The 25,914-nt window shown below is 39.3% G+C and overlaps 1 protein-coding gene and 1 non-coding gene across 3 annotated transcripts in view; one reads left to right on the top strand and one right to left on the bottom strand.

The window, feature by feature from the left end:
- ACER3 (alkaline ceramidase 3) overlaps nucleotides 1-25,914 on the top strand; it is a 125,394-nt gene that overhangs the window by 45,248 nt on the left and 54,232 nt on the right. Inside the window, exons 2-3 of one of the 2 annotated variants that reach the window (XM_049780426.1) lie at nucleotides 13,279-13,389; nucleotides 25,198-25,250. In XM_049780426.1, the coding sequence (XP_049636383.1) occupies nucleotides 13,279-13,389; nucleotides 25,198-25,250 (164 nt within the window). Of the gene's footprint in view, nucleotides 1-13,278; nucleotides 13,390-25,197; nucleotides 25,251-25,914 lie in introns of those variants that run through there. The other variant, XM_049780427.1, reaches the window with a different exon arrangement.
- LOC126019270 (small nucleolar RNA SNORA19) lies at nucleotides 15,055-15,183 on the bottom strand. Its single transcript, XR_007499001.1, has one exon. It is a non-coding gene; the product is annotated as a small nucleolar RNA SNORA19 (small nucleolar RNA).

Genomic DNA, 25,914 nt, shown 5'->3' with positions numbered 1-25,914 from the left:
TCTTTTGTTGTTGTTGTTGTTAATGTTTGCTACATTACTGTGTGGTATAGAACTGAATATATATTTATATATATATATATATATATTTTTTTTTTTTGGTTTTTGGTTTTTGGGCCACACCCAGCGATGCTCAGGGGTTACTCCTGGCTGTCTGCTCAGAAATAGCTCCTGGCAGGCACGGGGGACCATGTGGGACACCGGGATTCGAACCAACCACCGTAGGTCCTGGATCGGCTGCTTGCAAGGCAAACGCCGCTGTCCTATCTCTCCGGGCCAAATATAATTTTTTTTCAGGAAAAATAAATAAATTTATTGGGAGAGGATAAATCCAAATCCAATTAAACTCTCAGTAGATGTAATTTAGCCTTTCTTTTTTTTTCTTTTTTTTTTGTTTCCTTTATTTATTTATTTATTTTTTGTGTTTCTTGTTTTTTGTTTTTTATTTCTTAGCCTTTATTTTTCTATTAGCCTCTTACTAGGACTTTAAATTACTAAAATAATGTAACTTGTGATGAGTCTGGGGGGAAAAGAAAAAGCACTAACTAATTATCTAACCATATAAAAGTACCCTTTGGGGATTAGAGAGATAGTGGTAGGTGGGAGTGTAGGGCCACATAGACTAGTTAATCTTACTTTACTATACTCTGATCATTTTATTTATTTTGGCTTTGGGGCCATACCCATAGTGCTCAGGGATTACTTCTTTGTGCTCAGAAATCACTCCTCGCAGGGTTCAGGGGACCATGTGGGATACTGGGGTTCAAATCTGGTTGGTTACATGCAGTGCAAGCTCCCTATCCTACTGTGCTATCTCTTCGGCCTCTAATCTGAATTTAATCTCGCCCACCTGAAAAATGTCCAATCAATAGATAATGAGGGGGACAGAGTGTTAGCAAAGCAGGTAAGGTGTTTGCTTTGCACTGCTGACCTGGGTTCAACCCCCGCATCCCATATGGTTCCCCCAGCACTGCCAGAAATAACCGCTGAGTGCAGAGCAAGGAGTAACCCCTGAGCACCCCTGGGTGTGACCCCAAAACCAAAAACCATAACCTTTACTCTGAGCTGTGCGGTACATCTAAAGTTTATTTTGTGTAAGAAATGTGATCTGAGGCTTCCATGTTCCTTTCTTCCTGCATAAATACCCTATTGATCCCTTTATTGTATTCACCTTTCTTATTACATGGCATGGCCATTTCTTTCACATATCAGTTGACTATAAGTTGACTATAAGTGATGACTTGGTTCATGGGTCTTGTTGGAAATGTTCGTATGCCCCCATATATCTGATAGCACCACGTGGCTTTATATCTTGTTTGCGTAGGCACACTGACATGGGAAAATACTATACATACCAATAAGTTCTTATCTAATACAAATGGGAACACACAAATCTTGTAGTACAATGAGACCTTACACCCTGAACATTGACATAAAGACCTGGCACAGGCCTCAGAAGAATGGGCATTCTCCATTTACCCCTTGATCTACAGAAGACATTTACAAAACATCCAAGGTTGTATATAACATCATCCGGAGGCATTCCTGTACCAGGGACGACCCTACAGCTGCTCTGACATCGATCTACTCAAAAGAGACATCCCTTAACACTGAGAAGACAACAAGAACAATGACCTGTTTACTGGACAGGGCTTGCTGTAGTGCCCCTTTATGGTGAGGTTTGTCTATAACATCACCTGGAAGCAATCCTCTACCACGGAAGACCCTACCACTGCTCAGACATCGTCCTGCTCAAAAGAGACTTCCCTTAACACTGAGAAGACTTAACAACAACAACAACCTGCTTATAGGACAGGGCTTCCTGCATTCCCCTTTTATGGTGAGGTGAAACGAGAAGGCACTCCTCATCATGACTTCAATGTAGGACATGCAGATTCCAGAATCTTTAATACAGAAACATGAGACCAACAACAGAGACTGTGTGATAAGTGTGTTGGCGCTACGGACAATGTCTTGGAGCGAACGATAACTTTCCTGAGGCCTAGAGCTGGTCTTATGCCAGGAAACTTCAGGGGTAGGATCTCTTTGTATTTAGGCCAAGGCTATTCCTTTCCATGCCTCTCATATTTTGGTGGGCCTATGCAAACAACAATTGCCACTCTAACACCGTTTTTACTGTGCTCCTTTGACTCTAATCCTTAAAACACACCCACTTAAAATTTGAGGTTAACTTAAGCTAATATGCATGTACATGGAAATGTAAAAAACACTATGCCTCTAATGTTTAAGGAGTTACGTAAGTTTGATGGCTTTAGATTGCCTTGTGTGCTGTTAAGAAATATTATAATGTGCTACAATCTGGGGACTTGAGGGAAAAAGTAATTGCACATGGATTCTGTTTTATTTATCTTAACTTTCTTTGGTGAAAATTCAAAGTTAAGATATCAGCAAGGGGACTTCTTCTGATAATTATGTTATGGGTGATTGTCCTTCCACTGTAACTTTACCTTATCCTCTTTCTTTGCATCGTTTGTTCTCATAATTCATAATAAAAAATATAAAAAAAAAAAAAGTGATGACTTGGTGAGAAATAGCAATAGGTAAGAAAAGCCCAACAGGCTTTTGGGCTCACTCTTTCTTCCCATACTCACCTACACCCCGATAGAGTGCAGAATTAAGAATGACAGTGACGGGGCCGGGCGGTGGCGCTAGAGGTAAGGTGCCTGCCTTGCCTGCGCTAGCCTAGGACGGACAGCGGTTCGATCCCCCGGCGTCCCATATGGTCCCCCAAGCCAGGAGCGACTTCTGAGCGCATAGCCAGGAGTAACCCCTGAGTGTTACCGGGTGTGGCCCAAAAACCAAAAAAAAAAAAAAAAAAAAAAAAAAAAAAAGAATGACAGTGACAGGGTACATTGGGTACAAGATCTGTTGCCTCAGACAAGGTACTGAGCATAGGAGTCTCATGATAGTGTCTGTGACCAGAGACTAAAGAAAGCTGTAGTGACAAAGTATCTCTGACATAAGAAAGAGACCTACTGACAAGACTTCAGACTAAGAAAATGTATATATAGATTCTATATAATAGAGACATATACATATATGTCTATATAGACAAGTTATAGTCTCTCTCTCTATAGTCTATATTTAGGGTCTATATATATAGTCTCTGTATATATATATGTATATATATATATAGTTTCTCTATATATATAGACAAGTTATATGAGACAACTTTTATATATACATGGGGAATCCCTCCCCATATAAAAACTTTAACTTCTTAAGCATCTGAGTTTTGTATGCAAATCTTTCATCAGTCTTATGAACCCACTAACAGGAAAAATACACCTTTGGACTAACAATTTTACAGTGGGTAGGTATATGACTTTTATGTGGGAAACCTAGGTTTGATTGCTGGGATTCCATATGGTCCCTTAGGCCCCACCAAGAATAATCCCTGAGAGCACAGAGCCAGGTGTAAGACCTGAGTACCTCCAAATGTGGCCCCCAAACAAAAGATAAATAAACCCCTTTTCTTAAATTTTGATGCTTGAGGGGTCTTTACTAGCCATAGTTTTTGCATGATTGGTGAAAACAGGACTTAATAATTGTGTTCACTATCAGTTTCTTACCACTCAGTCCCAAATTTTCTGGGCATTTGCATGATCTGTGGAAATGAACACAGGCCCTTTGAGTCTGTCTGCTTTGCTGGCTGGCAGAATGGTAAAGCTGGTTAGTAGAGGGCACTGAGAGACACTGCTAGAGGGAGAACGTTTTCTTTCTACCTATGGTACTCTAGCATGGTTCTTGCTGCGTAAGTGGCTTGTAGTCATTGTATCATGTGTCTGTACATGAGGTTTGAATGCACTGGTCCAGATCTTGAAGCCTGGTCTTTGCTGAAGGGTTAGCTCCTCTCACGTCCTTTACTTTGCAATACCTTCTGGCAGGTAGCTTTTTGTCCCTTACATGGTCACCTTTCTCTGGCACTGGCCTATTATAGACAGATTCTGAAAGATGGATTTCCAGTGAGTGCTCAGGTGTGAAAGCATAGCAATGATGGCTGGGTAGCAGTTGTGTTCCCCAAAATTATCTGGTTCTTTACTCTGCAGAGGAGTCTGTTTTTACCATCTTAGGTGTTGTTGCTATCCTTTCCTGGATTCCTTGTATTTTCTCTAAGTTTTCTTTGCTTCTTACTAGCCAGTTCCCCATTGCTTCAATATCGCAGGGTTTGTAGTTCATCACAGTAAATGGTTCCTCTTCAGATTTCTCTGTGGCATATCTCTATTGATTGAAACTTGACTAAAAACATTTTTTTTATCCAACACTTGTAGTCTGTGATCATTTTATGCACATTGTTTTTATTTAGTAAAATGAGTTTAGGTAACTAAGCAATTTCATATTTTTTATTCTTTTCATCAATTTTATAAACATTTTTATTACTAAAACCTTATAGTTAACTAATTTATCAGTTCTTTGCCTTTGTAATTAAATCTTTTTCATGGGGAGTTTAAAAAATTGACGTTCCAAGGTCCTAAATTTGTTTTTCTAAAAGTAACAGTATTTTTTTAACCTTTACATTGAGCTATGCAGTACATCTAGAATTTATTTTGTGTAAGAAGTTTTATCTGAGGCTTCCATTTTTCCTTTCTTCTTGCATAAATGCCTTGTTGATCCAGTGCCCTTTACTGTACTGACCTTTCCTACTACATTGCATGGTCATTTCTTTCATACATCAGATGACTATATAAATGAATTTGTTCTTTCAGTTTGATCCCTGGCACTGCAAACAATCCCCTGGGCACCATAGGGGTAATACCTGAGCACAAAGCCAGATAGAACTACTACTAAGTTTTCTGTGGTTACACTTGCTGCTATTGCTAATAAGTCTTGATGTTTAGTAATTTTATTACTCCAATTTTATTGTATTTGTGCTTCTTTTGGCTTACATCCTTTTTTTTTTTTTTTTTTTTTTTTTTTTTTTTTTTTGGGCCACACCTGGCATTGCTCAGGGGTTACTCCTGGCTGTCTGCTCAGAAATAGCTCCTGGCAGGCACGGGGGACCATATGGGACACCGGGATTCGAACCAACCACCTTTGGTCCTGGATCGGCTGCTTGCAAGGCAAACGCCGCTGTGCTATCTCTTCGGGCCCGGCTTACATCCTTTTTATGGAAAATTCATGTGAATTTTAGAATCAGTTTATCAGAATTGCTGTTCCTCATTCTTTTCTTTTGCCTTTTTCCTCTTTTCCCCATTATTTTTCTTTTTATTTCCATTTCTCCCACCTTTCTCCTACCTCCTTTCCTCCCTTCCTTTTTTTCTCCCTCCCTCTTCCTTCCTTTCTCCTTTGTGCCATCCTCTCTCCCTTCTTCTTTCTTCCTCCCTCTTTCTTTCATTCTTTCCTTTCTTCTTTCAGCCTTAGATAAGCACATCTAGAGTCTATCATTGACTTACACCCACCAGATCTGAGGGGTTCATTGTTACTGTTTTTTGCATATCTTTTTGCTATATAATATGTTATGATGCAATTGTAAATTATATTTACTACAACAGAGGTTCAAATAGATTAAGCAAGGGGTCTCAAACTCAATTTACCTGGGGGCCACAGGAGGCAAAGTCTGGGTGATCCTTGAGTGCAAAGTCAATAGTAAGCCTTGAACATTGGGGGGTGTGACCCAAACAACTAAAACAAAACAAAACAAAAAAAGATTCCTCTAGGGCAGGGCCACAAAATGTTGTACGGAGGGCTGCAAACGGCAGTTTGAGACCCCAAGAGTCAAGAATGTCTTAGTTGGGGAACCGGAGAGATAGCACAGCGGTAGGGCATTTGCCTTGCATGCTGCTGATTCCAGTACTGACAATGGTTTGAATCCTGGCATCCCATATGGTCCCCCAGGCCTACCAGGAGCGATTCCTGAGCGCAGATCCAGGTGTAATCCCCTGAGCGCTGGCAGGTGTGACCCAAAAAAAAAAAAAAAAAAAAAAAAACAGAAAAAAAGAAAATGTCTTAGTGTAAATGATCACTCTGGACAAGAACTGTGTGCTGAAAGATGAAGTGATATGCATGACACTCTTTCAGTAAGTGTTGTAACCACAATTGCCAAAAAGGAAAAAAGGGAGAGACTGACACAGACCGAGATATACAGAAAGAGACAGAGAGAAGAAAAATGTCTGCCATATCTAGAATCTAACCCTCTGCTTCCAACCCCGAATACTAGCGAGACGGGTTTTAATCAGACGGCGCTCTGCAAAATAATCAAATGCACACTTAAAGAAAAGACTTTAAAAATTCCCATGTTACCCTAACTCCAGTCCGAAGACCACCCTGCTAGTAACCGCACAATGAAGCACCAGAAACGAAATATGCCTCCTCTTCCATCCTTGCCTTTTATCTATGAAAAAAATCACACCTAGAAGGTGAGACCATCCAGTTTCACTACCAATCAGAGGTGCTACATTCATAAAATAACATCCAATGAGAAACCATGTGGGAGTTGATTGACTTAGAGACAGACAAATTCTGTAATCCCACATATCCTCCTATTTTACATTATATAAAAATAATCTCCCCTTATTTTACATTATAAAAAACTCCTATTTTATATTATAAAAAATAAGAGGTACATAAGGTAATACACAAATAACATAACTCCAAGGGTACCTACTATACTAAATTCTTTTTTTAATTTTTTATATAAATCTTTATTTAAACACCGTAATTACAAGCTTGTTTGTAGTTGGGTTTCAGTCATAAACAGAATACCCCCTTTCACCAGTGCAACATTTTCACCACCAATGCCCCCCCTCTTTCCCCACCTCTGTCTGTGTTCGAGATAGGCATTCTACTTCTCTCATTCTTTAACATTGTCATGCTAGTTGTTAGTGTAGTTATTTCCCTAACAGCGTTCATCACTCTTTGTGGTGAGCTTCAAATTGTGAGCCTGTCCTTCTGGGCCTTCCAATCCCCAGCGTCCCATATGGTCCTCCAAGCCAGGAGCGATTTCTGAGTGCATAGCCAGAAGTAACCCCTGAGCATCAACGGGTGTGGCTTAAAAACAAAAAAAAAATTTTTTAATTACACTTAGACAATAATACAAAGAAAGAAAATGTACATATCTCTTCTAAATGTTAAAATAATGACTGTAGAGTCTGTTCAGTCTTTTCTAACTTTAACAAAAAACTGAAACTACCTCAGACATTTTCTGAGATAAATCAGGGCATACTAATTGTCCGACCCCAAAGTCTTTCTTCATGGTCCCAGGAAAGGTTTTACTCAGTAGTAGCATTCAGGCAGACTTCTGTAATTAGAGATCTTGGTTTTTGCACAGATCCTATGTCGAAGCCAGGGTGTCACAGAATGTCTTTTGATTTCATCTCACTTTAGTGGCAAGGCAAGGAAACCTGTCCTTAGAGCAAGTTGTTGCTGTTTCATTATCAGGAACCTACCCTGGAGCTAGTTGGTATCAGGTGTTATTGTCCATTCTATTAAATTGGTATATTCCTATAAGGATGGCAGCATCAAACAAATGAAGGTGTCAGAAATTCAAAGCACTGTTATTGATACTGTGGCTTTTAGGGGTGTGTTCTTAGCTGCCATGCCTCCTAGAAGAAAGAAGATACAGGTGGGAGGGAAAGGGTGCCAACACCCACTCCAAAATAGTCCTGGTGATTTTATCCCAAATACCAGTGCACCTGAGGTTTGGTCAGATTGGTGCCCCCCAAATGAATTGGAGAGGGGTGCTGAGGCAGGGCTGATTCTGGGTGATGGCTACAGCAAGCATGGCTTCTGTAGGGCAGGGGCTTGACCCACCCTCTCCTCCTGAGATTGCCAGCTTTCTACTGTGTGGCTGGCATACCTATGATTTTCATGGCTTGGTTTATATCTCTTGAGAAAGAGTGAATCTATGGAACTGACCCAGTGCAAACATGATGACTGCATTTGTTGTTATGGTCCTATATGGAAGAAAATATGCTTTTTTGCAATCTTTTTTTAAAATATTGGTATCATTGTAACAAGTCTCAGTTTAATTTTGGTATTTTGTAGCTATGTCAAATTGTCATTCATGGTTAGTCTTTAGATATTTGAAGACAGAAACTTTCCTTAGATGACATGTTTTATGCACTAAGTAATTGCTTCATTTATTCTCTTTTCTTTGTACTTAGGGTCCCCATTTTGTTTAAAGCAGTATGCACACACATATAGGTATCCCAAAAAGCAAAGGGAAATGAGATGGTCACTGTGCTTACCATTACTTTGAGGGAGTGTTTGTCATTTTCCCCAAGAAGAGTCACTTCTTTTGAGGACCATTCCCCAGAGCAGTTCTATTTATTTGTTTTTTTGTTTGTTTGTTTGTTTTTAATAGGCAACTGTTGGTGGGGATCAGGGTCTACTACTGGCTCTGCACTCAGGGATCAGTGCTGGCAGCATTTTGGGGACCAGATGGGGTACTGGGGGTCCAACTCAGGTTGCTACATGTAAGGCAAGTTCCTTACCAAACTGTACCATCTCTCCAGCCCAGTTATTCTGTTTCTGTTGCTCACAGTAGTTTTGGTTTGTGCTAATCTACATAACTTTGTCCTTCATTGAGCTTCATGCAGTTTGTAGAATCTGCCCATTGCTAGGTCCATTAGATATTTCAGACTTCATCATTCTTGATATCACAACTATATTTAATATCACCTGTGCATTTGGGCATGCTTTTATTCCTTGATGTTACTCATCAAAAACATTTTAATTAGTTTGCACTTCAGCATGTTCCCAATGACATTCCAATTGTATTTTACAACTTCTCTAAGTTTGCTTATATTTATGGCTATTTAGATGCATTGCTTTCTCTCTCTTCTTTCTTTCTTTCTTTCTTTCTTTCTTTCTTTCTTTCTTTCTTTCTTTCTTTCTTTCTTTCTTTCTTTCTTTCTTTCTTTCTTTCTTTCTTCCTTTCTTCTTTCTTCCTTTCTTTCTTCCTTCCTTCCTTCCTTTCTTTCTTTCTTTCTTTCTTTCTTTCTTTCTTTCTTTCTTTCTTTCTTTCTTTCTTTCTTTCTTTCTTTCTTTCTTTCTTTCTTTCTTTCTTTCTTTTCTTTCTTTCTTTCTTTCTTTCTTTCTTTCTTTCTTTCTTTCTTTCTTTCTTTCTTTCTTTCTTTCTTTCTTTCTTTCTTTCTTTCTTTCTTTCTTTCTTTTTTTTTTTTGGTTTTTGGGCCACACCCGGTGACGCTCAGGGGTTACTCCTGGCTATGCGCTCAGAAGTCGCTCCTGGCTTGGGGGACCATATGGGACGCCGGGGGATCGAACCGTGGTCCGTCCTAGGCTAGCGCAGGCAAGGCAGGCACCTTACCTCTAGCGCCACCGCCCGGCCCCTCTTTCTTTCTTTCTTTCTTTCTTTCTTTCTTTCTTTCTTTCTTTCTTTCTTTCTTTCTTTCTTTCTTTCTTTCTTTCTTTCTTTCTGCCTTCCTTCTTTTCTTTCTGCCTTCCTTCCTTCCTTCCTCCCTCCCTCCCTTCCTTCCATCCTTCCTTCTTTTCTTCCTTCCTTCCTTCCTTCCTTCCTTCCTTCCTTCCTTCCTTTCTTCCTTCCTTCCTTCCTTCCTTCCTTCCTTCCTTCCTTCCTTCCTTCCTTCCTTCCTTCCTTCCTTCCTTCCTTCCTTCCTCCCTCTCTTTCTTTCTTTTCTTTCTCTCTTTCTCTTTCTTTTTTTTTTTTTTGTTGTTGTTGTTTTGTTTTTTGTTTTTGGGTCACACTCGGCAGTGCTCAGGGGTTATTCCTGGCTCCAGGCTCAGAAATTGATCCTGGCAGGCACGGGGGACCACATGGGACGCCGGGATTCGAACCGATGACCGCCTGCATGAAAGGCAAACGCCTTACCTCCATGCTATCTCTCCAGCCCCTCTCTTTTTTATTTCTCTCTCTTTCCTTCCTTCCTTTCTTCCTTCCTTTTCTTTTTCTTTTTCTCTTCTATTTTATTCCTTTCTTTCTCTCTTTTTCTCTTCTTCTTTTCTTTTTTTCTTTTTTTTTTTTGTTTTGGGGTCACACCCAGTGGCACTCAAGGGTTACTCCTGGCTCTATGTTCAGAAATAGCTCCTGGCAGGCTCAGGGGACTATATGAGTTTCTGAGATTCAAATCACCATCCTTCTGCATGCAAGGCAAAAATCCTACCTTCATACTATCTCTCTGGCCCCTCCTTCCTTCTTTTTTGTTTCTTTCATTTGTTCTTTCTTTTCTTAATTTGTTCTTTCTGTCTTTCTTTCATTCTTTTTTTTTTTTTTTTTTTTTGGTTTTTGGGTCACACCCAGCAATGCTCAGGGGTTATTTCTGGCTCTACGCTCAGAAATCACCCCCTGCAGGCTCGGGGGACCATATGGGATGCCGGGATTTGAACCAGCGACCTTCCGCATGTAAGGCAACCGCCTTACCGCTGTGCTATCTCTCCAGCCCCTCATTCTTTTTTTTTGTTGTTGTTTTATTGTTTTTTTTGGGGGGGGGCGGTTACACCCAGCAGCGCTCAGGGGTTACTCCTGGCTCTACGCTCAGAAATCACTCCTGGCAGGCTCGGGAGACCATATGGGATGCTGGGATTCGAACCACCGACCTTTTGCATGCAATGCAAATGCTGTACTTTCATGCTATCTCTCTGGCCCCTCTTTCTTCCTTTCCATATTTTTCTTCCTCCTGTTTTTTGGCTGCACCCAATGATGCTCAAGGCTTATTCCTGCTCAGCAGTTTAGGTATGATTCCTGGCAGGGCTCTGGGGACCATACAGGTACAGGGATTCAAACCTGGGTCAGCTATAAGCAAGGCAAATATCTTCCCTACCTCTTGTACTATTGTTCTGACCTCTCAATACATCACTTTCAATCTAGCCTACATGGAGGTTTTCATACTCTAGTTGGGTAAATTTTGTCCATATTTGTATAATTTGGAGTTTACTTGAAACGTTTTTTAAGTAGAATATACAACGGTATAATTTTAAAATTTAAAAAGACCCTCTAATATATTTAGTTGGGGAATCATTTTCTGTAAAGACATTGATTTGGAATAAATTATCTCTACCACTAGTTTATTTTAAGAACTTGGGTAAATTATACAATATCTTTAGATGTACATTTTATGCATTTAATGTGTTACTATGTGTTGCTGTCAGTGGCTCCCTTTAGTTCTATTATTTTGCATATTTAGATGTACCTCTGCTGGGTGTATATATATGTATATATACACACACATATATACATATATATGTATACAGTTTTATTTTCTAATGCTTTTGGGTCTTGTTTTGTTTAGTTTTGTGGCAAAACGTAGTGCTCCAGGCTTAAGCTTGGCTCTCTACACTCAGGAATTACTCCTGGCATACCTGGGATTGAATTATATATTATTTATATATATTATATCTGAATATATATCATATATGAATTATATATTATTTATAACATTAATATTATAATTATATAAATTACAATTTATTAAATTTATAACTTATAAAATATATTTTTCACAAGAAATTGATTTTTACTCAATACAGTTCTGTTGAATTAAATATTAATTATTGAGTCCTGGATGGTTGTGGATGGTGATGGATGAATGGTGAGAACTTTCTCTGCCTGCCTGGGCCATGTGTCTGCAGCCCCCTCATGGATTTCCAGGGCAAAAACTCAGCCTGCCATTCACATCTGCTAAGATCTTTGAGGTTCATACCAATTCTCTGCACCTGGCTTCCATGTGGTAATTCCCTCGAAGGGGCTTCCCCAAATTCCAGAGGCTTTTCTTTCCCATTTTCACCTCTACCGCTCCTTGACTGGTCTGGTTTAAGGTTATTATTCTTACCACCTGCCCACCATTTTTTCTAGGCCAAACTGTAGCTTGGCTCTGAAATCATACTTTTCTGAACTACTGTGGGGTGGAGACTGGGACTCACTGTGCTATTCTGAACCTGCTGGTATCTATGGCAGCCAGGGTCTAGATTCCTGAACCCATCTTCAGGAACATTGTATGGCATTTGTATTCCTCCACGGGAGCTCACAGCATCCTCGAGGCTTTGTTGTCTCCAGAGTCCTATGGCCCTGCTTTGTCACAGTTGTTGCTGAGCACCATTATGCCCATACCCCAGGTTTTGGTTTTCCATGGCATGTCATTTCAGTATATCTGGATGATATGAACCAAACAGTAGCATGCCAATGGTTTCATGATTTTTTCCCGAACATGGTTTGCTTTTATTTTATTTATTGGGTTTTGGGGGCTCCAGCCAGCATTTCACAAGGGTCAATGCCTGGCTCTTTTGTAGAGGAGTGACTCCTGCCTGGCAGTGCTGGGGATCTCATATGTGCTGATAGTGATTTGAAACAGGACTTGAACCAGATGCAAGGCAAGAGCTTTTGTGTTATCTCTTTTTTATCTAGTATCTAATTTCTGAAAGTATTGAACTTTTGTATTATCTCTCTGGCCCTGTTTGTTTTTGAATAAACGTGGTATTTTTTTAATTGGGTATGTTTTCCAGTGCCTGGAGAAATAGCACAGCGGCATTTGCCTTGCAAGCAGCTGATCCAGGACCTAAGGTGGTTGGTTCGAATCCCGGTGTCCCATATGGTCCCCCGTGGCTGCCAGGAGCTATTTCTGAGCAGACAGCCAGGTGCAACACCTGAGCACCGCCGAGTGTGGCCCCCCAAAAAAAAAATTGGGTATGTTTTCTGAATGTGTCTATATTTGAGTTTTGTTTTATTTGTTTCTGTTTTGGGGCCATAACTGGCAGCACTCAGGTGTTACTCCTGGCTCTGTGCTCAGAAATTGCTCCTGGCAGGAACGGGGATCATATGGGATGCTGGGATTCAAACCACCATCAGTCCTGGGTCGGCTGCTTACAAAGCAAATGCCCTACCGCTGTGCTATCTCTGCGGCCCCCTACTTGAGCTTTTATAATAACTTTTTTGTTGGTGCCAGAAATTGAACCCAGAGCCACATACATGCAGACCATTAACTTTACCACTGAGCTATATCTCAGGCCCAAGTATAGAATTAAATTTCTTCACCTGAAACTCTCTCTCCACCTTTTTGAAAAGTCACCTATTTAATTTTATAAGGACCCAAGTTTGTGTTTTTAAAATTATTACTGACTAAGGAACTAGGAAATAGTATGATGGGTGAATACTTAACATGCATGCAGCTAATTTGATCCCCAGCATCCCACATGATCCTGCAAACTTTCCAGGAATGATTCTTGAATGCAGAGCCAGATATAAACCTTGAGCATTGCTAGGTGTGGCTCAAAATAAATAAATAAATAAATAAACAAACAAACTAAAAAGTTTTACTGACTAATTTTTTTCTGTTTTCTTTTTTGCAGGGAATACACTGAGTAACTTGCTTATTATCATACCTCCAATTTTTGGTGCAATTCAGGCTATTAAAGATAAACTTGAGAAGCGGTACATTGCTTCATATATAGCATTCACAGGTATGTATAACTTCATTTAAAGTGATCTATAGTTATCAAATGGGCTTTCTCCTTCATTCCTAAATTGTTTTTCAATTTTAAGTTTCTTAGTATACACTTGAATGAATCTTGCGGTTTCTGAATTAAAATTTCACAAATTTTGCCAATAAACAGAACTATATTTTGAGTTAAAAATTGCATGAAATCTGGCCGAAGAGATAGCATGGAGGTAGGGTATTTACCTTGCATGCATAAGGTTGGTGGTTTGAATCCCAGCATCCCATATGGTTCCCTGAACCAGTGTGATCCAAAAACAAAACCAACCAAACAAAAAAAATTCATGAAATCAAAATATTGCATACAGAATCAGACAATATAAAAAAATATGCCCAAATTGCTTAACATTGAGGTTTATCAGATGTTAATACTTTACAGTGTTTGCTTCAGGTATTTTTTCATTTCAAACTACTATTATTATTATTATTATTTTTTTTTTTTGGTCTTTCGGGCCACACTCATTTGATGCTCAGGGATTACTCCTGGGAGCTGAGAGTCTAGCAGGAAGAGGTTTGGCAGGCCCACGCCATGCCGGAGGCCTGCTTGGCCAGGCCTAGGGGGGGGGGTGGGGGATTTGGGTAACCCCAGCACCCCTCTGCCGCCTTGCTCCAGATCTCCAGGGCTTCCCCGGGCCACACCCCTGGGCAAGCCGGTGAGTTGGGTGCCTTGGTGGAGTTTGAAGGTACCCTAGGCCTTCCCCCACTATCCATGCGGCTTCTTAGGGAGGGTCTGGGTGGGGCTCTGAACTTCTGTTCTCCCAGCTTCTTGTTTGCGTATTTTAATTTTTGGTCAGAAGACTCCATACTTTATAGCCAATGCTCTTTAATTTATTCTTTACTTGTGATGCAGACAAGTTATTTTTGTCTCAGTTATTTTTGTATCTTCATTTTTTGATGAGGTAGTGGACCTCAATAAATGTTGGATATGTGAATGAACTTTATCAAAGCTCAAGAGAAGAAAATCACTCTTAATCTTTATGATTTTTATTTTAGAAGTTTTGTGTTGTCATCATCATAAAGAAAAAAAACTCACATGGATTTTTATAGTTTGTAATCCAATAGAAGATGGAATACAGTTTGTTTCTTTTATAAAAAATTTTTTAGCCGGAGAGATAGCATGGAGATAAGGCATTTGCCTTGCATGCAGAAGGTCAATTGTTCAAATCCAGGCACCCCATATGGTCCCCCGAGCCTGCCAGGAGCGATTTCTGAGCATAGAGCCACAAGTAACTCCTGAGGGCCGCCACTGGGTGTGACCCAAAAACAAAACAAAAAAAAAATTTTTTTTCAGTCATAATGGTATTTATTCAGTACTTCTGATGAGATAATAGTATAACGTCAACCATGAGAAATAAAAATGGGCCCATTTGGGGACAAGATCACACACATGCACGGACAAGCATTTTTCATGGGTGGGGGGGGAGATGGTTCAGAACAAGTACAATATGGAGCTGGAAGTCCAATCCAAAGCTACCAACCCCCAATCCTATGGTTTCAACTAGTGACAGAGAATTACCTACATTCCTCAAATACACAATCTTTTAAACCCTAGACTCTTTAATAAGAAACACTAAATGACCAACCAGGCTGGTAACATTCTGATTTGTAATTCGCCCAGGCAATCTGACAGAACTGTCTGAAGGAGACTGGCAGTATCACTATGGAGTCATACTGCTAATTAGCCTTCAACTATTATATAGCACATGAGAAATAACACTGCTCACATGAACAGAAGAAAGCAGGTCAATAAAATGTGCACAGAAAAAAAATTTTTTTCAAGGGAGGTAGTCACAGAAAGGTAAAAATACTTTCAATTACCAAGAAAACTAAATTACAGTGTATCAAAGCAACTAATACTGTGATTAGATAACTTACTGGATATGAAGTTTTATTTTTCATAGATGTGATATTTTCAGAGAGTTACATGTTTCATCTTAAAGGGAAGATCGTTGCTTGGAGCAATAATACTATGGATAGAGTGCTTGCCTTGCATGCATCCCGTTTGATCCCCCAAACACTGCCCCCCCCCAAAAAGAAAGATCTTTGCTTTATTTCCTGAGTTATTTTAAGAGTATTTGCAAAATACAAAAAATACATTGTCCAGAACTATGAGAGATGTCTAAATTTCCAAACCATAGCTTACACTTTCTGACATATTGTAATAAAAATAATTAAATTAATTACAACAGGGGAGGTGAGAGAGAAACTAGTGACAATGGTGCAGGGAAAGGGACATTGGTAAAGGGTTTGTTATTGGTTAGAATAGTATACCTGAGGGGCCAGTGTGATAGCACAGTGGGGAGGGCATTTATCTTGTATGCAGCTGACCTGACATACCATATTCCCCATACCCCCACCCTTCACTTCTCACACCTGAGCTGCCAGGTGTAAAGGATGTTTGCCTACATGCAGCGAACCTGGGTTCAATCTCCAGCATCTCATATGACCCCCCCCAAGCCCACCAGGAGGAATTACTAAATACAGAGCCACAGTTAACCGCTAAGTACCACTATCTGTGCCAAAGAAAAAATATAGCTCTTTAAATACCCAAGTAGAGCACTGGCAATAGCTCAGTGATAGTGCCACCTGCCTTGCAAGGAGATCATGAATTCCATCTCTAGCATTGCCCTACATGCTGAGTGTAATTTTATGGCACTGCCTTTGGGCTCCAGTGTCACAGTAAGTATGTAATCTCAGGCCCATCAAACCCATCTGTGGGCAAATTTAGTCACAAAGTATGGCACAAACATAAAATCTAAGTATGTGCAAGCACCACCACTAAAATGTGTGAGCAGTGCAACTAAGTGTGTGACCACTGGTGAGCTCTAAGACCAATTGTACAAGCATTGCAACTAGATATGCAAACCCAACCACCAGTAAATCAAACAAAAGAGAAGGGGATTATTTAATTTTTTTTATATTTTAAAGGGAATATGCAATTTAACATTCAAACTTTATTGAGACATAGGCAATATAGCGACTTAGCATCTAGGTCCAGTTCACATTTAGTATAAATTATTTTATTGAATAAATACATTAATAGAACAAAATACTTTCTTTTTTTTTTTTTTTTTTGGTTTTTGGGTCACACCTGGCAGTGCTCAGGGGTTAATTCTGGCTCTCGACTCAGAAATTGCCCCTGGCAGGCACAGGGGACCATATGGGATGCCGCGATTCAAACCACCATCCTTCTGCATGAAAGGCAAATGCCTTACCTCCATGCTATCTCTCCAGCCCCAACAAAATACTTTCAAAAAGAAAGCTTAAAGGTTTTTTATTGAAGTTAATGACAAACACAATAAAGACAGGTGTGTTAGTTTACATAATGGGCTTGTTTTATGGAGCACTTGTATCTTTTAGTTCACAAGTATGTTATCAAATGATAGAGAACATCTATTTTGTTGTTGTTATTATTGTGGTTGTTTTGGGCCACACCCAGTGATGCTTAGAGGTAACACCTAGTTCTTCACTCTGGAATCATTCCTGGTGGTTGTGGGACATCATATAATATACCAGGTAATGAACCTGGGTTGACTACATGCAAAGCAAATGCCCTACCCGCTGTGCTATCACTCCAGCCCCATCATTTTTTTAAATTTTGCTCTGCAACCCAACCCTCTTTCCTACACCCTGCATTCTTTTTTAATAAGCAGAAACAGAGGTTAAGAGTAGGCAGGTCTGGACAATGGAGGAAATGATTATTCCAGGCTGAAAGAACAAGATAAACACAGGATAACTCAATGCATGACAACCTAGATTTGATAGTGAGATTACACCTGTGAGTAATCAAGTATACCTGAAATCCAAATTGTAGTAAAAGAACAGAGTGAGGGGTCAGAGAGATAGCATGGAGGTAAGGCATTTGCCTTGCATGCAGAAGGACAGTAGTTCTAATCCCGGCATCCCATATGGTTTCCCGAGCCTGCCAGGAGCGATTTCTGAGTTTAGAGCTAGGAGTAACCCCTGAGTGCTGCCGGGTGTGACCCAGACCCAAAAAGCAAAAAAAAAAAAAAAAAAAAAAAAAACTGAGTGGACCAATTATTTGTGTGTGTGTATACAAATAATTTTTTTAACGACTTTACTTTGTCTCTGGATAAAGTTCAAATCTTAATCAAATCTGAACTTGACTTTAATAGCTCCTCTCAGTCTACATTTTCAAAATCATGCTAATCTCATTACGATTCCATCATTGTTCATAGTCTAAACAAAACTCTTTTGTTTCCTTGAGTATTTTGCCTGTACTCCAGATGAGCCTCCTCCATAGAATGATCTCATTTTATAAAAAAGCCCATCACCTTTAGCTTTAATTTATTCAAGACTTTGTTTATGTGCTACTTCCTCAAAACTCCCCAGACAATGTAATTACCCTTTCTCATAGACATCTGAGCTCTGACACTACTTCTTTCATATATTAAATGTCTTCCTACAGTTCTCAAGACAAGAATCATACCTCTCTTTTGTATGCCCTCTTGTCCCAGTGGAAATGGTTGGAACATTAGTAAGTGCCCAATAATTATTTGCGGAAAGAGAATGAGGTTATGGATGGTAATAACTCCCATTTATTGCTGATGGGAGGTGAAATACTATAACCACTTTGGAAGACAGATGGGCAGTTGTTTAAAACTGAAAAAAGCATGTGCTTGGTTTGTTCTTTAAAAATAAATACTTTCCCCATACTGTCAAGCAATCACATAGTTTTAGGTATTTATTTACTGCAAAGAGTTGAGAACTTATTTTTTTGTTTGTTTGTTTTGGGCCACTCTCAGCAGTACTCAAGGGTTACTCCTGACTGGAAACTCAGAAATCGCTCCTGGTTCAGGAAGCCACATGGGATGCTGAGGATTGAACCTGGGTCGTCCTGGGTCAACAGCTTGCAAGGCAAATGCTCTACCACTGTGCTATCACTCTGGCCTCTGAAAACTTTTAAGTTTACACAAAACCCCACACACAGATGTATTTAGAAGCCTTGTTCATAATGCCATAATTTGAAACCAGGGTATTTGTTGTTGGTGAATGGTTTATTTAAACATATATAAGTATATATATACAGATAATGAGATATTATTCAGTGGTAAGAGTAATGAAAAACTGTAAGAAAAGACATAGGAACTTTAACTGCATAATGCTAAGTGTAATTTTAAAAGGCTGTGCATACTGTATGATTCCAGTTGTCTGATATTCTGAAAAACACAAAACCATGGAGATGGTAAAATAATAACAATAATCAGTGACTACCAAGGAAAGCAGGCATGAAAAGATGCATAGATAGAACACAGAAGGTTTTGAGGATAGTAAAACTAATCTGCATGATATTATAATGGTGGGTTCCAGTAAATTTGCCATAATCCAGGAGTGGATCCTAATGGGCATTAGAAAATTATATGTCAATGTGGACTGACTAGTTGTAAGAATAGATCATTGTGGCAGGGGTGTTGATACTGGAAAGGCTATGTATAACTTTCTGCTTCATTAGTTGTGAATCTAAAACTGCTTTTAAAAAAATAAGGTTCACTTGCAAAAATATTAGATGAATCTAGGGGCAAGAGTGGCAGTACAGCAGGTAGGGCACTTCCCTTTCACATGGGCTGCCCAGGGTTTGATCCAGGCAGCACATATGGTCCCGGGAGCCCACCAGGAGTGATCCCTAAGTACAGAGCCAGGAGAAAGCCCTCAACACAGCCAGGTGTTGCTCTCCCTCCAATAAATAAATAAATAATCAGATGAATCTAAAATTCAAAAGACTACAAGAAAAAAAAATCACACAGGAGTGGGAGTAGTTTTTAGGGAATGCCATAAAAATCAGTGTGAACCAGAGATAGGACAAGGATTAAAGCACTTGTTTACACATGGAAACCCAGGTATCCCATATGGTCCCTTTACCCCGAGAGGAGTGATCCCTGGATGCATAGTCAGGAACAAGCCCTGAGCACTGCCAGGTGCCAGGGTTCCCCACCATCACCAAAACAAAAATAAAATCACAGTGAAATACCACTTTAATATCTCTGGATCACTGAAAGATAGTAAGTAACAAGTATTAGGAAGATGCAAAGAAATTCAAATACTGCTGATGGGATATAAAATTGTACATGACCCTCTCCTTGAAAAACAGTCATTTCTTCAAAATGCTTAACTAAGACTTGCTGTGTGAATCTGAAATGCCCCTATGTTGATATCCAAGAGATATGCCTGAGCAAAAATGTATGCCTAACTGAACTTTTTTTATAACAGCCAGAATGTTGCAAGGGGCTAGAGGTCGAAGGGACTATAAATGTCCATTTTAACTCAGATTGCCACAGCAAAATGTTGCATAGGAGACTATACAATAGAAAAGTCATTTCTCAGTGATGAGCTTGGTGAATCCAAGATTAAAGTTCTGTTCAGTTTGGCTCAGAATGAGGCCCCTCTTTTCGGCTGGCTATCAGCCTGCTTCTCTCTATGTCCTCACATGGTCCTCACTGCATGGATCAGAGAGAGCAAGAGTAAGTTGACTCTTTCTCTTCTCATAAGGAAATCATGTTCCATCATAGAGATCCCACCTCGTTGGCCTCAAATACCATCATGTAGGGAGCTGGGTTTCAACCTGCAAAGTGGGAGTTGTACAGATAATAAATGCATCCAAAAACATCATCCATCAGCGGGTGAAATAAAATGAAGTATAGGTAAATGGATTACGTACATTCAATGAGCTGTTATTTGTCTCTAGAGAAAATGAATTATTGATGTGTGCTGATTGCTACATAAAGTCATCCAGATATAAAAGACTATATATAAAATCATTCCTTTGATCTGAAAAACCCAGAACAGGATTACGCAGAACTTGGAGCCTTGGAGGTTTAGAAGGGAAAGAGACAGAGACAATTTAGAATTGTCTCTGTGGGATGATGAAAATACTCTAAAATGAGGTTAACAATGATGGTTGCATATATGACTGTGGAATACTGAAGACAATTGTATACTTTAACTTGGAGTTTCCCACACTTATTTGACCTCTAATGCCCTTTTCAGAAACATTACTCAGAAACCTTGGAAATCTACCTTCGGTAGATAAAGGACCAGATGCCATCCTTAGTTACACTGACGGCTATTGCCACACCTCATTGACCCTTCTAGTGCCTGCTAGGGGATGGCATTGCGCAGTTTGGGAAACATTGCTTTAAATGAATTAATATCATGGCATGTGAATTATATCTCAAAACTATGAAGCTAATTTAGCAAGAAGTTTGCTTTAAAAGGGCAAAATAGGGGCCAGAGAGATAGTACAGCAGATAGGACACTTGCCTTGCACATAGCTGACTGGATTCTACATCCAGCATCATCTATAGTCCCCTTAGCACAGCCAGGTATGTGGAAAAGATTATTCTATCTTATTAAATTTCTTGGGAGAAATGAAATTACAGAAATTTCTTTTATTTTCTCTTCTTTTTTCTTTTCTTTTTTTTTTTTTTTTTTTTACCTTATAGGGGCAACTGTTGCATTTAATTTTTTTTTTTTTTTGGTTTTTCGGCCACACCCGTTTGATGCTCAGGGGTTACTCCTGCCTAAGCGCTCAGAAATTGCCCCTGGCTGGGGGGGGCATATGGGACGCCGGGGGATCGAACCCCGGTCGCTGTCCTTCCTTGGCTAGCGCTTGCAAGGTAGACACCTTACCTCTAGCGCCACCTCGCCGCCCCCCATTTAATTTTATTTTAATTTTTTATTTTTAATTATGAGAACAAAGATGCAAAGAAAGAGGACAAGGTAAAGTTACAGTGGAAGGACAATCACCCATAAACAGAATTCTCAGTAGTCCCATTGCTGATATCTTTTTTTTTTTTTTTTTTGGTTTTTGGGCCACACCCGTTTGATGCTCAGGGGTTACTCCTGGCTATGTGCTCAGAAATCGCCCCTGGCTTGGGGGAACCATATGGGACGCCGGGGGATCGAACCGCGGTCCTTCCTTGGCTAGCGCTTGCAAGGCAGACACCTTACCTCCAGCGCCACCTACCCGGCCCCCCATTGCTGATATCTTTAACTTGAACTTTCAGCCAAAGAACATTAAGAACTTTCTTTCTTCTTTCTTTTTCTTTCTTTCTTTCTTTCTTTCTTTCTTTCTTTCTTTCTTTCTTTCTTTCTTTCTTTCTTTCTTTCTTTCTTTCTTTCTTTCTTTCTTTCTTTCTTTCTTTCTTTCTTTCTTTCTTTCTTTCTTTCTCTTTCTTTCTTTCTTTCTTTCTTCCTTCCTTCCTTCCTTCCTTCCTTCCTTCCTTCCTTCCTACCTTCCTTCCTTCCTTCTTTCCTTCCTTCCTTCTTCCTTTCTTCTTTTCCTCCTTCCTTTCTTTCATTCTGCCTTTCCTTCCTTCCTTTTTTTTTCTTTTCTTTTCTTTTCTTTTTTTTTTTTTTGTTTTGTTTTGTTTTTGGTTTTTGGGTCACACCCAGCAGGCCCAGGGATTCCTCCTGGCTCTACACTCAGAAATCATTCCTGACAGGCTCGGGGGGGGGGGGGGGGCTCATATGGGATGCTGGGATTCAAACCACGATCCTTCTGTATGCAAGGCAAATGCCCTATGTCCATGCTATCTCTCCGGCTCCAGACATTTTTTTAAAAATTAAACATTTCAAACTATTTAACAGTTACAGGAGAAGTTTGAAAAAGTGTGGATAAAAACAAAGAAGTGAAGCCGAAGCAACAGCACAGTGGTAAGGCATACCCGGGTTTTGTCCCCAGCATCTCATATGGTCCCCTGAGCTTTCCAGGAGTGATTTCTGAGCCAGGAATAACCCCTGAGTGCTGCTGGGTGTGGCCTCAAAACCCAAAAAACCAAACAACAAAAAGGTCATTTGCAATAGTCATTCTATATTAAAAATATATATATAAAATATAAATAAATATATTTATTTATATAAATATATGTATTAAAATATATAAAATATACATGAGTAGAGAGAAGAGGAGTAAGTTTTTACTCTACATTATTTTTACTCTTAGAACTTTAATAATATAAAGTATCATATTTGATGCTTTATAGTATCTTGTTTGACTTTGCATATCCCACCAGTTCATTAAGTAATTTTCCCATCTTTGCACCTTCTGATTTCTCCTTTGAAAACAAGACACCAACTGTCCTTCATTTCTTTAATAAATTAAGTGTAAACACTTTGTCTCTCATTTCATTTTTAGCAGCAAAATATTATGGGATTATATATAGTGATATATATATATATATACTTATAGTCATCTATAAGTAAAAGTAACAAAGTCTTGAATATTTCTCAAGTGATGTCACACACCATGTGTGTTAGGCTAACTCAGACATCTTACATCATCTCATTTTCTCTGACTTCCTTCTTGTTTTTAATTAGGTTAGGTACCATGGTTTTAGTAGTGCTAATGTCTGATTTCCTTCTTAAGTCCTCTCTCCTGTGCTCTCATGGCCCTCTATACCCCTTTATTATACTCTTGTGTTCTGACATTTCCTAATTATTTGTCTGTCTCCTCCAATAGATTCTATGCTTCATTGAGGCCGCTGACTGGATCTGTAACTGAATTTGGCTAATAGGAGTTCAGTAAATTATTGTTTTTTGTTTGTTTGTTTTTGGGCCACATATGGTGATGCTCAAGGGTTACTCCTGGCTATGTGCTCAGAAATCGATCCTGGCTTGGGGGAGCATATGGACACCGGGGGATTGCAATTTGTCCTAGGTCAGCCGCTTGCTAGGCAAATGCCCTACTGTTGCGCCACCACTCCGGGCACCAGTAAAATGATTGTTAAACTGAATTTAATCACAATAAGGAGACCTATTACCAGGTTTGATGATACTTATTTTGCTCATTTAATTTTAGAAAGTCAAACATGAAATATTGATATATATGGTATATATTTTACTTTAGTTTAAAACGTATAGTTGTATAATCGTGAACAATTATTTGATGTAGGCTTGGCCTTTAAATGTCATATCCTATTGACAATTTTACTTCTTTTTTCTTACATTTAAAAAAACTTTTGGGGTCAAAGTGATAGTAGTACAGCAGGTAGGCATTTGTATTACATGTAGCCAACTGTGATTTGATCCCCAGCACCCCATAGAGTCCCCTGATGCCTGAACTGATGCCTGAACACAGAGTCAGACATAAGCCCTGAGCACTTCCAGATGTGATGCAAAAAGCCTTTTAAAGTTATAAAATGGAAGTCTATTTAAAATAGAGCAGTTGAGACCTTTCAGACAAGATGACAGAATTTCAGCTTTTTGCTATTTCCTACTCTTACCTTATTATAAATAATTCATTGAAAATATTATTAGCAGCTCTTTTTAAAAATATTATTAGTTTGACTCACATCCCACAGTTGCCACCGTGTAAACAACAGTCTAGCTTCATAGCTTCATGACTAATCTTGGAAGAGATGCCATGCCAAGCTGATTCAACTCATGGGTACATTATCTTCAGGTAAAAACTTTGAAGGCCCATAAGAAGCAGGGAAGGTCAACTCAGTCGTTCCAGTTATACAGGTCCTGAAGCTTCTGGAGAGCATCTACAAATTCCACAATACTGACAACCCAGTAGGAATATAATAAATTAGATGGGAAAGTATCACAGAAGTCAACTAAGGTCATAAATAAACAAAAAAATAGAGGAAGGCTCAACTAGCAATAAACAGCTCAGTAAATTTTTAGACAAAAACTTTAATAATCCCATTGTAAGATAATAGTTTTCACAAATTTTTTTACTGAAGTAATTTTTGATAACTCTATTTGCCATTTTGCTGTGATAAGCATATAAAATAATTTTGTGCCTCCCATTCTTAGTAGTGGCCGGGAAATGTGACAATGATAGACGGAATGTCACACTGGTGGTGGCAGTGGTGCTGGAAGCATTAAATGCCTGAAACAGGGGCCGGAGGAGTGGTGCAAGCAGTAGGGCGTAAGGATCGAAGTTTGATCCCCCATTGTCCCATATGGTCGCTCAAGCCAGGAGCGATTCCTGAGCGCATAGCCAGAAGTAACCCCTGAGCATTTCCGGGTGGGGCCCAAAAACAAACAAAAAAAATGAATGCCTGATACAACTGTATTATGAACAGCTTTGTAAGCCACGGTGTTTAAATAAAGTTTAAAAAGTATTAGTTTATGTTAGTCAATGTGCTGAGCATTTTATTGGGGCTTAGGGAACTTGGGGCCATACCCGATTATGCTCAGGGGTAACTCTTGATGGTGCTTGAGGGACCATGGCATACAGGGGATCAAATCATGGTTGGCTGCCTGCGTGGTAAATGTCTTAACCCCTGTGCCATCTTTCCACTCTTAGGAGCTCAGTTTTATTAAGCGTATTTGAAGGATTTTAAATACTTTTTGTTGAATCAACAGTTGTCATGCAGTCACATTTCTAACTAAGAATAGTGGTATTATAACTTGGGAACAAACATAGCTGAATGGCTCTTAGTTAGATATTTGGAACAGAAGTGCAAGGAAGTGCTAAAGAGAAGCTAATTAACTATGAGCACTATTCCCTATCCAGAACATGAAGTAATGTATTTTATGGAAAGAATGGAATTTTACTACATGAATAATGTAGTAATGATAATCTTGTAAACTGCTTGGTGGAAAGTGGCATGTTGTTTATGATACTGGCTTTATTGTAAAACAAAACCTCATAATTATAGAATTGACTCAAAAACTGCTGTCTTCTGCCTCAATATTTTGTTTTTAAAATCTATTGCTTTGAAATGTTGCTCTACTGGCTTTGTAGGTGACTGGCCACCCTCAAGAATATCATGCTAATGGTTTTTATTTGTTTTAATTTCAGTGGTAGGTCTTGGATCCTGGTGCTTCCACATGACTCTGAAATACGAAATGCAGGTTGGTGACAACAACTTCACTAAATGCTTAATTTATCTGAATTTAGAAACACTTCAATTGTAAGCAAAATATCAAGACAAGAGACTGAAGAAAATAAATTGTAATCTCTGAGTTTTGACTTCAGGTCAAAACAACTAAATTGTCAGAGACAAGCAAATAAGCTGTCTATAGAAAATATATATGAATGATGTAATGCTCTGAACACCTCGGTGAAGGGATGCATACTTTTATTTTAATTTATTTGTGTATTTATTTATTTTGGTTTTGTGGTTACTCCTGTCTCTGCATTTGGGAATTACTCCTGGCAGTGTTCAGGGGACCATATCGGATGCAAGGAATCAAGCTCAGGTCAGCCACAAGGCAGGCTCCCATGCATGATGAATAAAGTATAGAATTCCAGTGAGATATCTTAAAAAAAAGACATAGTTCAGGAGTTGTAGAGATAGCGTAGTGGTAGAGTATTTGCCTTGCACACAGCCGATTCAGGACTAACAGTGGTCCCCCGTGCCTGCCAGGATTGATTTCTGAGCACAGAACCAGGAGTAATCCCTTAGCATCACTGGGTGTGGCCTAAAAGAAAAGAAAAAATAAAAAAACCCAACAACAACCAAACACATACATACACACACAAAAAGGCATAGTTCATCAAAAACAGTGTATTCTT

Source organism: Suncus etruscus, chromosome 9 (assembly GCF_024139225.1).
Source record: "Suncus etruscus isolate mSunEtr1 chromosome 9, mSunEtr1.pri.cur, whole genome shotgun sequence".
NCBI lineage: Eukaryota > Metazoa > Chordata > Mammalia > Eulipotyphla > Soricidae > Suncus > Suncus etruscus.
This window is presented reverse-complemented; position numbering and strand designations above follow the sequence as displayed.